Raw genomic sequence first — 17,964 nt, 5'->3', positions numbered from 1 at the left:
GTAAGATATAGGGAAACCCCTTAGGATATACCCCAGGGTAGAGAGCCATACCCAAGCAAGGTCAAACTGGGGAGTGATTCAGACCTCGTTGGAGGAGGTGGGGTCCAGCCACTGGAGAGCAGAGAAGTCTGTTGGTTTGGTGAGGCTGGGGCTGGTTTGGAAGGCAGGCGGGAGCAGGCGAGCAGCAGCCAGGGGCGTGGACGTGCAGCGTGAGCCTGGCGTCGGTGGGGCAGGAGACCCTCAGAGCCTGTGAGTCAGGAGGGGGCTTGCGGAAGGAGCAGCAGCTCAGTGCGTTACCCTCTGGGAGCCACGTGGAGGCTTGTAGAGGGAGTCTGGGTGCCAGGGCAGACAAGACGCCTGCAGAGCACACAGGCTGTGTGTGGGGGATCTGGTTTCTGTGTTGAGAGGGCTGTGGAAAAGGTCATCATCAGACTGAGGCTGCAAAGTTGCAGGCTCCACTTAATGTCCTCAACCCCACACCGCTGTCCCCAGCCCACAGGAAGCCTCTTTCTCTTGCAGTGTCCCTCCAGCACCCTCTACTGAGAAAACTTAACATTGTGCTCACTTTAAAGGAGATGCTTGAAGGAATTTCATTTATCACAGAGCTTACATGGAAGGGTGCCTTCAGAGCTGAGAGGTAATAAATTGATAACTGACACAAACTTTATCACAAATGCATGACGTAACAGGAGCAGACCCAAGCAACTGTGGAAAATAGTGTTTTGGCTGAAAATCTTAAGGCTAGGGACAGAAGGAACTGTAAACACTGTACCCTAATTGGTAAACTTATTTCTCACAGGGGTACAGGTTCACACTCACGGAAACTGCTTACAAGTGTACTGGGGCTGGACAAATAAGTAAAAGGGTGGTGGGTGTGGGAGCCTCCCTGACAGGGTTTTCACTGTAAGAGGAGGAAGTTACAGATAAACAAGAAAGGAAGGCTGGAATGAATCTTGAGGACCGGATTAGAGTTGAAGACATCAGTATGAACTTTATGTTATATATATATATAAAATGCAAATGGATAGATACAGAAGCCATTACGGAGTATAGACACGTGTGCAAACATGTGTTAGTGTACGGACATATTTCCTAGCCCTGGCTACTGAGAGGGCCTGGAAGCACGAAACCCCCATAGCAACAGGAACAGGGAATGGAATGAAGGCTCCTTGGAGAAATGTCTGATTCTAGGGTTGGGGCAAGGGAAATTCAGGGTGAGCCTGGAGCATCTTGCAGTACTAGAAAGTAAGGAAGTTCTCAAAAAAACTGGGGCATGCCAAAGGGACAAAGGAACCACCCTGAAAGACCTCCCAGTGGCCAAAGCTGGAACAATTAGAGCAACAAAATAAATAATGTGGTCCTGGATTATAACCCAAAGTATAAAATAAACATAGCTGAGTCCATCCTGATATAAATAAATGATTGGAGAAATAAATAAATGGGGGAGAAAAGACAAATCTTCTATAAAGAAGAATTCCAAATTACGTATGTGTACACGTGCTCCTCCAGGAGGTGAACCTTAACTCCTGCCCCCCACCCTGTTGTGGGTGGGATAGTCGTAGAGACTCACTTCCAAAGAATGGAATATGGAAGGGAAAAACCATAACTTTACAGTGGAGAAACCTGACAAACACTGTCTTCACCAAGCCATCAACGTTACCATCTCCAGTGAGGTCGTGGGGAGGTCATTGACCCCTGACTGAACGGGGTGAGGTCGTTTCACTTCTGCAGTATTCTTTCCAAAACCCCATAGGCTCAGTTTATTCTTAAGACAAACCCAGATTGGGGGACTTTCTACAGGATGCCTGGCCAGGATTCCTCAAGATCGTCAGTCATAAAAATGGAGGTAAGACTGAGAAACTGCCACAGATCAGAGGAGAGTAAAAAGACAAGACAACTCAGTGCAGTGTGGCTCCCGGGATTGGATCTTGAAGCAGAAAGAGGACATTAGGACGTTAGTGGCAAAACTGGTGGAATCCAAATAAAGTCTGGAGTTTAGTTAACAGCAATGTACCAACGTCAGCTTCTTAGTTTTGACAAATGGACTGTGGTGACGTAAGATGTTAACAAAGGTGGAAGTCTCTGTCCTATCTCTGCAACTTCTCTGTAAAACTCAAATTAGGCCAAAATTAAAAAACAAACAAACAAAAAAACCAAAACTAGGTGTTTTGGGGGCAGCTGTTCGCCTCCCTGAGCCTCGGTTTCCCCATTTGTAAAATGAATGGAGTAGGCTCTCTGAGGTCCACAGAGGCGAATTGTGGCTGCCGGACCAGAAAACACCCACATCATCAAGTCCCCTCAGGACCTTACAACTGAAACACCCCGTGACTCTAAATCTTGGGGCAGGGCGATCTCCAGCCTGTTCTGGTGACAAAAGCACAGAACAGTAAGAAATGTGGGTCCCCCAGGCTGCTGCGCCAGCAGAATGTGTTCTAGCCCTCTGGGCTGTAGTGAGGGTGCAAGGAGAGGCCAGGTTGAACATGTTCAGGCCTGGGCTGTGGGAAGCCCTGTGGCAGCTGCAACCCCATTCTTGAGGGGCCTGTCTGTCCCCATCCCCACAGCCCCCCGGATATCAGTTCTGGAGGGAAGGACTTCTGCAGTCTCTGGTACATCCCTGGGCCAGCACAGTGCTCAGTCAATGTCTGTTGAATGAATGGGCGGCAGAGACCCTCCAGCTGTGTTTGAGCCATGGGGGGATGATGTCAGGGGAGGAGGGCCAGCCAGAGGCTGCTGTGCCCCCCTCCCCACCTTTGGGGGACAGACCAATGGAGAGGCCCCAGCTTTTTACTGTTGGAGTTAAAAGTATTCCTGAACTCTCCCATGGCTCCAAGGCCTGGGCTGCTTGAGCCTGGAATCCCTCTGCTGAGGCCTTGGGAACAGCTCTCTCTTGCTGAGCTTATCTAGACACCCATTGGCAGCTGCCTTCCCCAGGCTTCCTGGCTTCCTGGGAGCCTGTGGCTCTCTGCCTTTTAGGAAGTGTGTCTGGTTTATTTTAAAGAGAGAGAGAGACAGAAGGGACAGAAGAAGAGAGAGAGACTGAAGGAAAGAGAGAGAAAGTAACACAGCTATTAAATATTTACACAGAACAGACTGAAAACACCCCCAGCTTCAAGCACTCTAACCCTAGTCCCGCTAAGGTATTTTTTTTTTTTAATTAAATTCAGTTTTATTGAAATACATTCACATACCATACAATCATCCATGATATACAATCCACTGTCCACAGTATGATAACATAGTTATGTGTTCATCACCACAGTCTCTCTCTAAACATTTTCCTTACATCAGAAAGAACCAGAACAAGAATAAAAAATAAAAGTGAAAAAAAACACCCAAATCATCCCCCCATCCCACCCCATTTGTCCTTTAGTTTTTATCCCCATTCCTCCACTCATCCATACACTAGATAAAGGGGGTGTGATCCACAAGGTCTTCACAATCACACTGTCACCCCTTGTAATCTACATTATTATATAATTGTCTTCAGGAGTCCAGACTGCTGGGTTGGAGTTTGGTAGTTTCAGGTATTTACTTCTAGCTATTCCAATACATTAAAGCCTAAGAGGTGTTATCTATATAGTGCATAAGAATGTCCACCAGAGTGACCTCTCAACTCCATTTGGAATCTCTCAGCCACTGAAACTATTTCGTCTCATTTTGCATCCCCCTTTTGGTCAAGAAGATACTCTCAGTCCCACGATGCCGGGTCCACATTCATCCCCGGGAGTCATACTCTGCGTTGCCAGGGAGATTTACAACCCTGGGAGTCGGGTCCCACATAGGGGGGAGGGCAGCGAGTTCACCTGTCGAGATGGCTCAGTTAGAGAGAGAGAGGGCCACATCTGAGCAACAAAGAGGTACTCAGGGGGAGACTCTTAGGCACCATTACATGCAAGTTTAGACTCTCCTTTGTGGTAATGAGCTTCATAAGGGCAAGTCCCATGCTTGAGGGCTCAGCACATCAAACTGCCAGTCCCAATGTTTGTGACAACATACGCTAGGGGATCAGCATCTTAAAGTTTAGAGATAGGCCTTACAATTCGGGGATAGAGTTAACTGCTGTAAGAGCTTACAATCTAGGGACTATTAGAATTATTGTGTCCACGTTAGGCTATGTTCTAAGATTCAATTCTGAGTTTACACATTGTAGTTAGTCCATATTAGTGAGGCATCATCCCTCTCACCATGTTTTCTCCAACACTTTTACTCCTATATATATATTTTCCTACAATTTTATAGAGTTATATTCACATACAATACATTTATCCACAGTGTACAATCAGTTGTTCATGGTATCATCATAAAGTTGTACATTTATCACCACAATCAGCATTTGAACATACTGATTACTACAAGAAAAATTGTTTTTTTTTTTTTTTAAGCAATAAGAAAAAATGATAAAAAGAAAAATAACATGTCATACAATACAATATACTACTAAGGACAGCAAATAACACCACTACCAAGAATCCCATATTACTCCCCTATATCCCCTTCTCATATACATTTAGCATTGGCGTATTGCCTTTGTTACATTTAATGGAGGTATATTACAATGTTACTGTTGACCATAGACTCCAGTTTGCTTTGATTATGTTTTTTCCTGAATACCATCCCTTTTTCAAATTTCTACATGGTTGACATTCATTTGCTTTCCCACATGCAAAAACATTTTTATATTTGTATATTTAGTAACAGTCATTGGCCACTCCAGTTTTTGCCACATTATACAGTCCCAGTCTTTATCATCTATCTTTACCTCTGCTGTCATACATTCTCCTATCCCACCTCTTTCAGCTTTACTCACAGACATCTTTGTTCAGTGTACTTACAATACTGTGCTACCATCACACAGTATTATGCTATCTATTTCTGGATCTATGCAATCAATCCTAAACATTCATTTGATGAATAGTAGTCCTTCAGCATCAAATGGCTGATCTCTGCCCTCTTTCTATCTCCTGATCGCCTGTGTTGTCAGCTTTTAACTCCCAAAGTTTGTTCATTAATGTCTGTTCATATTAGTGAGACCATACAGAATCTGTCCTTTTGTTTCTGGCTAACTTCACTCAGCATAATGTCCTCAAGGTTCATCCACATTATTACATGATCCATGTCTGTGTTCTGTCTTACAGCTGCATAATATTCCATCATGTGTATATACCACAGTTTGTTTATCCACTCGTCCTTTGATGGACATTTGGGCTGTTTCCATCTCTTGGCAATTGTGAGTAATGCTGCAATAAACATTGGTTTACAAATGTCTGTTTGTGTCTTAAGTTTCAGTTCCTCTGAGTATATACCCAGCAATGGAATAGCTGGGTCATATGGCAAATCTATATTTAGCTTCCCGAGGAACCTCCATACTGTCTTCCAGAGTGGTTGCACCATTCTACATTCCCACCAACAATGAATAAGTGTGCCTCTTTCTCCACATCCTCTCCAGCACTTGTCATTTTCTGTTTTTTGGATAATGGCCATTCTGGTAGGTGTGAGATGATATCTCATTGTGGTTTTGATTTGCATTTCCTTAATAGCCAGTGAAGTTGAGCATTTTTTCATATGCTTTTGAGCCATTTGTATTTCCTCTTCAGAAAAATGTCTGTTCATGTCTTTTGCCCATTTTTTAATTGGATTGTTTGTCTTTCTGTTATTGAGATGCAGGATTCCTTTATATATTCGGGATATTAAACCCTTATCTGATATGTGGTTTCCAAATATCATCTCCCATTGTGTAGGTTGCCTTTTGACTTTTCTGACAAAGTCCTTTGATGTACAAAAGTGTTTAATTTTGAGGAGATCCCATTTGTCTATTTGTTCTTTGGTTGCTTGTGCCTTGGGTGTGACCGCTAGGGTATTGTGGGACTCTGCAAAGAAGAGATGTGGACCCTACAATATCAGAGGTGCCAGGGAATGGCAAGTTGCCTTGCTACGCTCCTCTTCTACTGGTGCCTCAGCTCTGGTCCACACTGGGAACCTCCACAATCTCTTGGCAAGCCCATCGACGCCTGCAGGCCTTTGGCAGAGGCCTGAGGAGTGTGGAAGTTGGGGGGAAAAATCCCGGACCTCAAGTCAGGAGATGGATGGCTGTGAGTTAGAGCTCTCCCTGGAGGGGCCCTGGGAGGCCCTGAGGAATTTGGAAGTAGCATTTGTACTGACTAGTGTCTGTACTGACCTTCCTTCCTGTCCCCCTCCCTGGCCTTGTCCTCCTTGCCAGCGTGCTGCCTGCCCAGGCCTCAGCCTGTCCACGGTGGACGCACAGCACACCTAGTGGATCTCAGCCACACAATTCACCAAGGAACAAACTGCCAGCAGTGAACTCTGTCCCCAGACTGTCGGGTCATGGCCATGCCTCACAAGCCCTTCACAGGTGAATGCCAACACCGTGGGGAGCAAAGGAGTTTGGTCCACATGAGTGGGTCTGGTAAGGGTGAGGGCCGGTGCAGGGAGAGGAAAGGCACCGCAGCCCCTTCCTCTGAGGACTGAGACTGGCACTAAGCGAGCAGATAATCCTGGACACCCTGCACTACAGAGCTCCCTCTTTCCCCCCGGTTCTCCTTCCCCTGTTTCCTCAGAAGAGCTTTCCATCTTTCCCTCCCCGGCCTGCATTCTCACTCATTCGTGCTCCCCAGCCTGCGCCTGTGTCCCCCTCCCCAGTGGACAGTGTCTTGCAGCCCCCACAGCCACCGTGGTCTGGGCCCAGGGCCCAGCAGGCCCAGAGGCGGACGGAGCTTGGGGGCCAGCCAGCAGACCTTATCACCCCCAGGCTGCACCCCTCAGCTTTCTGCTACCAGCCTCTCCAAGCCCTGAAAACTCCAGCTGGCGCCCTGGACTAAGGTCTGACTTGATACAGGATTTAATCAACAAAAGAAAACGAAAAAGGCTGACTCTGCCTGGCCTTGGCAGGAATTCCACAGAGCTGGAACAGCTGGCCATGCCCTCTCTCCACCAAGGACAAGTCGGGGGGCAGCTGGGCCCAGCCAGAGGGGCTCTGGAGAGCAGAAGGCTGAGGAAGCAGGGGAGGGAGTATGGCCTTGGGGCCTCTACAGCTCCCAAAGGTGTGGAAGAGTTAACCTCTGCCCCAAGGCAGCAGGATTTTCCCTGCCTGGAGGTGTGTGTGGGTGCAGGAAGTGGGGCGTGAGATGAGACAGGTTGTATAGCTTCGGGCAGGGAACAGTTGACGTGATTTTTTGTTTTCTTATTCCTCCCAGTGGGCCCTTTTGATGTTCCTGCATCATCAACCACAGTTAGTTTTAATCTATACCAATATCCTGGGGCCCCTAGATCACAAGGCTCGGTTCCAGTGTAGGAGGAGGGTGGAGATTGTCAGAACTTTCCAGGCCCTCCTTGGCACTGACTTCCCAGCAGGGACCTGTAGATTTCCAGGGGAGCAGTGGTGGGGGGTGGCGAGGAAAGCACAGCCCCTGGTGTCTGCGACTGTCTGGGAGAGCACCTGGCCTCCCCTTACTGCTGTGCCTCGGTCTCCCCCTCTGTGAGATGGGCAGACGGCCATGGGAACTGCCTAAAGCAGGTGGCTGAGGATCTAATGAGTCACGGACACACAGCATTCAGAACAGTGAGTGTCACAGGGCAAGTGCTCAGAAGATATTTGCCAAACACTCTCAGAGCTATTCAACATTGACCTGCATGGCACTGGTCATAGGACATAGTCTGCTTTAGCCGATATTGCCAAACAGTTCTCCACAGTGGTTGTACCAATTTACATGTCAGTTAATGGGGTCTAAACAAAATCCCATTATACTTGGTACTACCTTCTCAAGACTGGTTATGACAGGGGAGACAAGCTGACACAGGGAGCTTGATAATTATCGGCAAAAGATTCCTTGAGCAAGTACTGCCTTCCATAGAACCACCGGCTGAGGGGTGTGACCCAGGCATGCCAGGGGTGGCAGGAAGGAAGAGGCCATGGAGATGCAGCTCCTAAGCTTCCAGGAGGGGGCTGCACTCAGATGGCCCCGTGAGTCTGAGTTTGAGAGGGGAAAGAGGGGTGCCCAGCCTGGGGAGGAAGAGCATCTGAACACTAGGGCAAAGAGTGTGGCTGTGGCTGTGATGCCCATAAGCAGGGGTGGTGGGCAGAGGGCCGTGGCACCTCCACTGCACTCACGTCCCCACCGAGCAGGCCTGCTGTCTTTTCTGCCCACTTGGGCAGGAAGTCTGAACTGGGCTGCGGCTGGGGCAGACAGCTTGTTTGAGGAAGCCCTCATAGATTTGAGGTCCATGTCTTGTATTTCACTGCTCAGAGCTAGCCTGGATAAACTCTTTTGTGCATTGGCACCTGTGGACCATGCACAGTGGCTCATAAAATAATGAATCAACATTGTCCCAAACTGCACTCAAGTGCTGGGGAGCTTTGTCAATGTGCCCATCATCTTCCTCACTGTCAGCACACACGTTTCCTGCTCTTGCTCTCAAGTAGAGGCAGTCAGCATGCAACCACAAATAAGTTTTAGTTGTGAAACTCCCAGAGGCAGGCTCTGCACCGGGATGGAGAGTCCAGGGAAAAGCTTCGGTCTCCCTCTGTGCAAAGAAGGAACCAACACATATGAAAACGGTGGAGGTGAGCAAAGGGCCCCTGTAGCCGAAGGCGTGAGGGGAGATCGGCTGCACCCTCCACTGCCACAGACACGTGGAAGAGGGAGGTCAGAGTGGCACTTGGGGGGCTGTTAGGAACGTTGTTGATTCCCAGACACCTGGGATATGAAAACACAGATGAGCCACGAACATGCCACAGAGTATTCTACAAACCCTCAGTATTGGATGGAGCATTTTGTTGTGAATAGACATTGTCCTGGGGAGAAAACGAGCCATGGTCCAAAAAATTATTTTAAATGAAGTTCCAGACCTCTGCCTTTGACTTCTGTTGTACCAGTGCCACTCTGAGTGGGTCTGGGTCAGGAGGCTTGCGCCTTCTCAGTCCACTTGGATGTCCAAGGGTCCCCAATCTTATGGTGTCCAGAACGGAATGTCTCATCAACTCCTTCCCCATCTCTTTCATCCACAGTCCTCTCCAACTCAGTAAATGTAACTCCATCCTTCTAGATTCTCAGGCCAAACACCTCAGTGTCATCCTTGACTTGTCTTCTCACCCTCCACATCCACTCTGTAAGCAACTTCCATTATCTACAGCTTTAAAATGTCCAGAATCTCACCCGCTCTCATTCCTTCCTCACTGCTGCACCCTGGTCTGGCCACCTCATCTCTCTTCTGGATTATTGCTGAAGTCACCACAATCTGTCTCTCTGCTCCCCACATGCCTCTCCCTCTTGGCCCATCTTTACCTCCTCCAAATGGCTCCTACCTTCCTCAGAGTAAAAGACAGAGTTCTTCCAGCTACCCACAAGGTCCCACAACTTGTGGTTCCTATAATCTCCTTCTCAGTCATTTGGTTCCAGCCAAGACACCTTGTGGAAGTTGCTGGAAGATGCCAGGGTTGGGGTGCAGTGAGTGGGCTGGGCTTTCCCTGTCTGCTGCAGGCCAGGCTGTCCCTCCTCCAGCGCTGCCCCAACTCAAAGGCAGACCCCCCTCCATCTACAGGGCTCTGGGCAGAGGCCCAGCCTTTTGTGCCTGTCCTGTTGCTGCAGTCAGTGGACACTCTCATCTCACTCTCCCAGCACTGACCACACTCTGGGAACTGCCTGCTCCCTTGTCTTTTGCCCTTGGGGCTAGGGACTGAGCCTAATTTTCCTTGGTGACCCCTCTACTCGGCAAAGCCCTGACCCAGTGCAAATGCTCCATAAAGACATTTTCAGCTTAAAGGAAGCCCCTCCAGGGCAGGTCTGGGCAGGCCACAAACTCCCTCTGTTCTTAGAGACTCCATTTGTAAAGTGGCTTCAAAAAAGACCTCCAACTCTGAGGGTGTCTGATTTTCTTGGTCATACTATTTCATAGGAGCAACCTCAAGCCAGGGTATTTCCAAATATCCTGGAAATTGCTCATGTTCCGGACTCTTTCCTCCATTTCCAAATAGACATCAGGTTCTGCTTTATCTACCAGTTCCCCAGACTTTGCCCACCAGTTCCTTATTTGGAGGGTCCTCTTCTGACCTCATGCCCTCATCCTGGCCCTCCGGCATCCATGTTGCATCCATTTTGCACCTTCCCTGATGACTGAGGGATGGGGGTTGATAACTGGTGAGCCTGGACCTCGTCCCTGGGTTGCTGGCACTCTCCATGGCCCCTCCTGTGCCTGCTGATTGGCCTGCACAGAGGGCAAAGCACATCCCTTGCCCCTACCCATCAAGGTAGTGACCTTCAGCTCCTAGGAAATGATCAGGTGGCCACATGGGTTGTGGAAATGCTTCCCTTTGGCCCAGAGAACCCTGGAGGTAGGAGAGGGAAGCTGTTGTGGAGAGAGGCAGGACTTGAGAACTGGGAGGCAGCTCGTTGGAAGACAGATTGGAAAATGCCAAGAGTTGCTGCCCAGGCTGTTGGGAGGGACCATTAGCGATAGTTTTGGGTCTGTAAGGCTGAGGGAATTTTGCAGAAATGGTGAGAAAGAGAGATGGAGGATAGTAGTTAACTTTGGGGTGGGGGGATGTGTTGTGACTAGGGGGAGGTATAAGGGGGCTTTTGGACATCGGCAATGCTTGCTTTCTTTTTTTCTTTTCCTGGAAATGCTAGAGAGGGGTGTGGCTTGACTCATCTCAGGGAGCGTTGTCCCTGGGCTTTGCTTAAGGCTACGCTCCTGATCTCTTTATTCACCCCACAGGCCCTCTTGAAGCCCACTGGCCACTCCTTCTTAACCTGAGTGATTCTTATGTAAGTGATCTATTTGGAATAATTCACTAAATTGCACTTTCGTGTTTTTGCACTTTTCTGTATGTAAGTTATTAGAAATATGTTTAAACATGATCACCCAGTCAGCTTGCTTCAGGGGATCTCTGATGGCCCAGTTGGCTCCACCCAGATTAAAAGAGCCATGTAGTTCACATGGTCACTCCTTGCATAGCTGAGGAGGTGGGTGGGTGCAGGGTAGGGGGGTGGTTAAGGGAAGTGGTGGGGTGGAGGGCAAAATTTTTCTTTTTTTTTTTTTTTAAGTTTTATCTTTGTGTGGTCTATTCTCTGACTCATTCATCAGGACTGTGGAGCAGATTTCTCCAGCTCTATCTGAGACAGATATTCCCTGGAACATCCCCATTTCCTTGTAGCACCATAAGTGCATTAAGGAAAAGGCAAAGACAGACGCTGGGGAGGGGACCAGCCAGAAGGAAGTGATTGGCATCTCATAAGGGTGCATCCATTTGAGCATCCCTGAAGAATAGTAGGGCTCCTTCTCTCTTTTTGGAACACATTGGAACTCTCCATATGTTGGGGTAGCCACTTTTTAAAGAGTTAACTCATTTTGGCATCTCTGGGAAGAAATTCAGATCTCTGTGTTTCTGATAACCTCCCAGGATAGGGGACAACTCCCTCACGCTTGTGGATCTTCCTATCTTTTTTCGTCTGTGACTCCTGTGCAGCAGGAAAGAATGGGTGTGAATGTGGTTTGGGGAACAAAGGACATCAAGGGGGTCTTAAGGAGAAAGTTTGGAATGAATTCTGAAGGAGGAAAGGGTCAAGTGATTTCAAAGCATGGACTAGCTTTTTTTCTTTCACTTTAAGATTTGAAAGCAACCTTAATAACATTGTTATCGGGTAGAATAAATGGCTTTACCACTGAAAGATCTTCTAATGGGAAGTGGTTAAAGAAGCACAGAGGCCAATACCATTTTTTTTGTTATAATACTAACTGAGGCCATCTCTGTGATTGACTCTCAAAACTGGTCCTCCAACACATCCTCCAACTTTCTGCCCCATTTTAACGAATATCTGTCCAAGTGTCTGCAAACAAGGCACAAAGAAGGGCTGATGTCTTCTGAATGTATTTCCTTTGAAAAGTGACCCAGGAAGTTTTCCAGTTACCATTCTGCCCTGAGGTATAGTGGTTTCCGGGAGGCTCAACCTGACAAGTTTTATAAGCATCATCAATCTTAAGGAAAAAAGTAATTATCTTTGGTATTTTCTAGCCTCTGATTCAGTCGCCAGACTGTGTAGCAGACAGTTTCTCTTGCTCCATCTGGGACAGACTTTCCCAGAGGTCCCCCCGTTTCCTTGCAGCACCTTGAGTGAGTTAAGGAAAAACAGTCAGAATATGGGTTCTAGACCTAAGAAGTCTTCAAACAATCACTGACTGGTTATTCATTTTGCATATGTTTTTTTGATATCCCAGTGTCTGCTTGCACAGTTCTATAGATCTAAAAGAAATGTATGAATAAAGCCAATTACTTTCACCAAGCAGCCTCCAGTAACATCTGGAGGAAACAAAATGTGAAATAACAGCAGGTGTTAAATACAGCCAGCGCTGTTCTGATTCAGTGCCATACAAGGGACGCAGGTATTGTGACTCTCACCCAAAGGAAGAAAGGGTCTCTGTGGGCCAACATGTGGGTGCAGGCTTTTTGAAGGGGTGGAACTGGACATTGGGGGGCAGGGTGGGAAGGATTTGGCAGTCAGATTCATGCCTATCTGCACCCACTTCCCCAGGAAGTCTCTAGGTAACTTCTCTGAAAACCCACTCTTCTACACTCTTTTCTATTTCTCTAGGGAACTGCCTATCAACTTCCACTTTTGCTCCTTTTATCTCTTCTGCTTAGTAGAGCAGATTAATGTTTCATCACAGCCTTCAGCATCTCCTTTGCTGCACAGAATCCTTACTACATGACTCTCCAATTCCTAAAACGTAAGATTGGAGCTCCTCATCCAGGCCTTGATGGTGCACTCTACCTGGGCCCCAACTTCTCATCCAACTGTTGACCCGTCCCTATGAAATTCCCAAGTCCTGTCCACCCTCCGGCCAGGCTTCCTCCTGGGGCCTCAGCGAGTGAGACGTGCACCTTCTTGCTTCAGGGCTCTCAGAGCCACCAGCTTCCCATGGCACCCGTGCTGCCATTTTCTCCACTCTCAGTGCCTTATCCCTTTGTCCTTAGGGGCTCTCTCAAGCTCTCTCCACCCAGGAGTTTGTCCCTATTGCTAAACACCCTCCTCTGGCTTCCTGTGGCACCTTCCCTTGGAACCCTGTTAGTGTTTTACTTTACACTCTCAAAGTATTGCAGTGATCCTCATAAACAGACCTGCTGTTCATTTGCAGATATTCTGATGGCTCAGACAGAATTCCATGCCTGTTTCTCCAGCTTCTGCACAGCACCCCAAGGTGAGAGAGCTTGAGTGCTAATGCCTCCACACATTACCTCTGCTCACCTTCTGACCCATGGTACAAAGGATGATGTGGGAAAATAGCCTGAGCAGGGAGTGCATCCTTGACGTGCTTGGGGGTGCAGAACATCAAATCCTGCCCGGACGGAACACTGTCCAGGGCAGCACCTGCATTGTTACTACATGAAGCGCAGCCTGTCCCTGACTTCCCTATCATACTAACTTCTTTATCCTGCCTTCTTCAGTCTGTTACTAACTCCCCTATTTTCTGTGATAAGATGAAGCTAATAAATATGATGTGAAGCAAGCGGAGGTACTCTTTGTCTTCAAGGCTCTGAGTCCCCTGCTCCCAGAACTTTATATTTTGTGTCCGTGTTTCATTTCTGCGCCTCCCTGTCAGCAATAGGATGAGACTGAAGGTAGAACATCAGTGAAGAATGTACACTTCCTTCACCTGCAAAGTAAAATGCAGATTAGGTAGAATTTTGGAGAATTTAGCATGGATAGTTGAGGATCTAGCTGTTGCCTTTTCTGAATAGCAAATGGCAAAGCAATGTCCCTGGACAAGAGAACATATGCAGCTACCTCTTCCTGCCCCCCTTTAATCTTGCAGCTGAACACGGCATTTGAGTAGAGTCAGTTTTCAAATTCTTGAAAACCTCAGTGGTCAGGACTTTGCCTGGGCCAGGACTGCCTGCTCACTGTGCCCGGGGAGGGCGGCAGGCAGCCTTGTTTTAAGTGACCCTAGAGCACACAAGGAGCCTGACCCTGGGGAAGGGGAGTGAGTCCTGGTAGTGGTGACACTAACTTGTGTTCCTTATGTTTGTTTATGTGGTTGGTTTTAGTTTCTTTAGCCAGATTGTAGCCAGGCATTAGGGCCTCGTTTTGACCATGATGGTGAACTACAGACACTTATTGCATAAATATTTGATGTCAGGAGGTGCTTTGCCAGGTGCTGGGGATTGAGGATGAACTATGCAGTGTCCCTGCCTGCCAGGAAGGGGGAGACCTGCATTAAACAGATCATTCCAACACCACATGATGAGTGCTTTGATGCAATACCTCGAGACCGTGGAAGCCCAGGGAGCAAGTATCTCATCCTCCCAGATGGATGTGGTCCTGGGTTAACTGGAAGAGGGGGTGGGCTGGTTACAGGGCTTGGGGATCAATGCCTGAGAGGATGGCAGGAACACCCCCAAGGAAACCACCTTTCCTTTTAAGCACAATAGTTGTTTTATTTTATTTTTTTATTTTTTTAGTAACACACACTTTTTTTAAAAATTATAGTAAAATCAGGCAATGGTCTGACAATAAAAAGTCTGCTTATGAAATACTATTAAACTTTACTTGCAGGATATTAAATCCTTAGAACTAAGGTTTTCCCCAGAAAAAAGATTAATGGAAACATTAGTCGTTTTTCAGACTTGATAACTGCAGCTTTGGAAGGTGGTTTTACACAAATACTAAATTAAAAAAAAACAAAAACTTCAGGACACAATGAATTGCTTTTATTTCACTATGCATCCACATTTTAGCATTTAGTGGTCCTCTTCTAGTTTGCTAATGCTGCCAGAATGCAAAACACCAGAGATGATTGGCTTTTATAAAAGGGGGTTTATTTGGTTACACAGTTACAGTGTTAAGGCCATAAAGTGTCCAAGGTCACACATCAGCAATTGGGTACCTTCACTGGAGGATGGCCAATGGTGTCTGGAAAACCTCTGTTAGCTGGGAAGGCACGTGACTGGTGTCTGCTCCAAAGTTCTGGTTTCAAAATGGCTTTCTCCCAGGACATTCCTCTCTAGGCTGCAGTTCCTCAAAAATGTCACTCCTAGTTGCTCTTGGGGTGTTTGTCCTCCCTTAGCTTCTCCGGAGCAAGAGTCTGCTTTCAATGGCCATCTTCAAACGTCTCTCATCTGCAGCTTCTCTCTCAGCTTCCGTGCATTCTTCAAAGTGTCCCTCTTGGCTGTAGCAAGCTCGCTCTTTCTGTGCTTATATACTGCTCAGTAATCAAGGCCCATGCTGAATGGGTGGGGCCACACCTCCATGGAAATCATCTAATCAGAGTTATAACCTACAGTTGGGTGGGGCACATTTCCACGGAAACACTCAAAGGATTCCAATCTAATCAGCACTAAAACGTCTGCCCCACAAGATTGCATCAAAGAACATGGCTTTTTCTGGGGGACATAATACATTTAAACCGGCACAGTTCCTGAATAGAAAAGTAGGAAAATGCAGCAATTTGTCAGGAAGTGAAGCCCGCCAGTTTCAGGGATCTGCTGTGCACACTGAGTTCTTTCCTAATCCCAGCTGAGGATCGTGAGAGGCAGCAGCATCAAAACCAAAGTATGCACCGAATTCAAGGTTCTTTTTGTTCCAGTTGTCAGATTCCAAACTAGACCCAAATGGATAACAAGATGACCAAATGAGGGTCCTGTTTAAAACGTCTTCATGTTTAAAAGCAAAAGCAATTACAAGAAAACAATTCATTCAGGGGGATTGTGTGTGCTTACAAGTGTCTTCATGTGGCCTTTCTCCAAGTTTAACCACCAAGGACTCTGAGAGCTGGCAGGTCTGAGTAACCTTTTCACCATGTTGAAACTTGAGCTGAAAGAAATGCATCAGCTGATGATGACAGCAGAGGGTGGCAGGGCTGAGGACCCAATTTTCATTTCCCAGCCTGGTGGAGAGTAAAGAAACATGGTTCCAAAACTAAATGAGGGAGGTCGGAGACTCTTTCTAACCTTACCTGATGGCTTCTGGCCAAAGCAAGGAAGTGTCATGGAAAGCATTGGGTGGTGAAGGTGCAGGAAGGGACTTCAGGAAGAGGAAGGAAAAAGCAACACCCTTGGATAAGGGGGGAAGAGGGAGGTATGGGAAAAGCCCTGAAAAATTCCTCACCAAAGGCCAATGTCAGAGGGGAACAGAGGGGGCTACAATCTATTCTTCGGCCAAGGGTGGTATTGGAGAGTGGGGAGAGGATGATGGCTTGGAAGGGGGTAGTCACTTAAGAGTTAAAAAAAGAAACCAGGGGGTGCAGATGAGGCACTCTCACGCACCCAGCAGTGGTCCTACAGGCTGCGACCTGAAACCTTCACATCTATTCTAATACGCCACCCCAATCTGGAGGGTGGTTGTAGGGGGAGAAGGAAGGAGGAATGCAGGGGAAGGGGAAGGGGGAGAAGACAGAGACCCCAGGCCATGTAATCAGCAGCCAGGTGATTGTGTGATGTGTCTCTTCACAGTTGAGTTAGATGTGCCCCACCAGTTATGATGGGAACCAATTTAAATGTACTTTCTGGATCCCGGAAGTTCAACTACATGGACAGTGATTACACTTGAAAGTATGATTTGTTATAGCACAACTTATATATTTCAAATGGACAAAAAATTAGTATCATTCACAGTATCTTAAGATAAAATGCCTTTGAAGGGGAGCTTCCTTTCCAGTACTTTGAGGTCTACAAGACGTATCTAGAAAATTTGCTACTGTGGGAAATGAAGACTGCTTAAATTGAATGGGGGTGAGGGGAGAGCCTGTGGTTTTTCTTTTTGATTGATTGCCGTAACACTGTCCTTCAGGTGGTTGAGGGAGTTTCAGATTTTCTTTAGTCATCATTAGGCACCGAAGTTCTTGCAGGACAACTTTGATACTACATGGATTCTGCCATTTTGCTAGCACTGATATGGCTCTTGGGTCCACCATTCCATTAGAAATATTAACTCCATTCATATTAAGTTTTGTTACAAATCTTAAAAAGGGGGTTGATTCTGGTTATTTAGGTCCACATTCTATTTTTTTAAATTAAATTCAGTTTTATTGAGTTATATTCATATACCATACAAACATCCATAGTGTACAATCAACTGTTCATGGTACCATCATATAGTTATGCCTTTGTCACCCCAATCTATTTTTGACCACTTTCCATATGCCAGAAAGAATCAGAATCAGAATCAGAATCAGAAAAAAAAGTGAAAAAGAACACCCAAATCATCCCCACCCTCCCACCCTATTTTTCATTCAGTCTTTGTCCTCATTTTTCTATTCATCCATCCATACACTAGATAAAGGGAGTGCGATCCACAAGGTATTCATAATCACACTGTCACCCCTTATAAGCGACACTGTTATACAATCGTCTTCAAGTCAAGGCTACTGGATTGGAGTTTGATAATTTCAGGTATTTACTTCCACATTCTATTTTAAGGCTGTATTCAGTTTTCATAAATTGTTCTTGGAGGCCCAATTATCATCCCTGTCCATCTTGTAAGTGTCATGTCTCTGTCATCTTCTAGACCCCAGCTAACTGTGCCATGTCCTAGTCCTTTCTGTCTTTCTTCAAGTTCTTCCAACAGTTGGAAATGGTGAGAGACTTTTACTCCCGAGCCTGTGGTGGCTGCCATCTTACGTTGCTGTTGCTCGAAGGCCAGAACACAATAGTTTATGTGTTTTTTTATTTGTTATTTTGTTACATTTATTTTATTTTATTTGGAAATAATTATAGATTCACAGGAAGTTGCAAAGATAGTATAGAGGTTCCTTGTACCCTTCACCAAGTCTCCATTTACGGTTCTATCTTACGAAGCTATAGTACAATACCAAATTAGGAAAATGACATTGGTGCCTCCTTATCATGTTATCACGTGTCGATTCATGTAAGCATCACGGCAGTTAAGATACAACACTAGTCCATCACCACAAGGATCTCCACGTTACCCCCTTATAATCTCAATTCCCCCCTCCCTT

At 46.7% G+C, this 17,964-nt stretch overlaps 1 protein-coding gene across 1 annotated transcript; it reads right to left on the bottom strand.

Annotated features, from left to right (window-relative positions):
- Window positions 1-78: 78 nt before the first annotated feature.
- Window positions 79-17,621, bottom strand: LOC119526665 (ubiquitin-conjugating enzyme E2 variant 1-like). The gene is made up of 3 exons (XM_037825966.1): window positions 17,452-17,621; window positions 16,779-16,918; window positions 79-215 (listed from the first exon to the last, which is right to left on the bottom strand). Exons 1-3 carry the CDS (start codon window positions 17,619-17,621, stop codon window positions 79-81), a joined length of 447 nt encoding a protein of 148 aa, XP_037681894.1.
- Between the last annotated feature and the right edge of the window lie 343 nt (window positions 17,622-17,964).

This window comes from Choloepus didactylus, chromosome 1 (assembly GCF_015220235.1).
Source record: "Choloepus didactylus isolate mChoDid1 chromosome 1, mChoDid1.pri, whole genome shotgun sequence".
NCBI lineage: Eukaryota > Metazoa > Chordata > Mammalia > Pilosa > Megalonychidae > Choloepus > Choloepus didactylus.
Note: the sequence above shows the minus strand (reverse complement) of the source record. Positions and strands in the feature narration are given on the sequence as shown.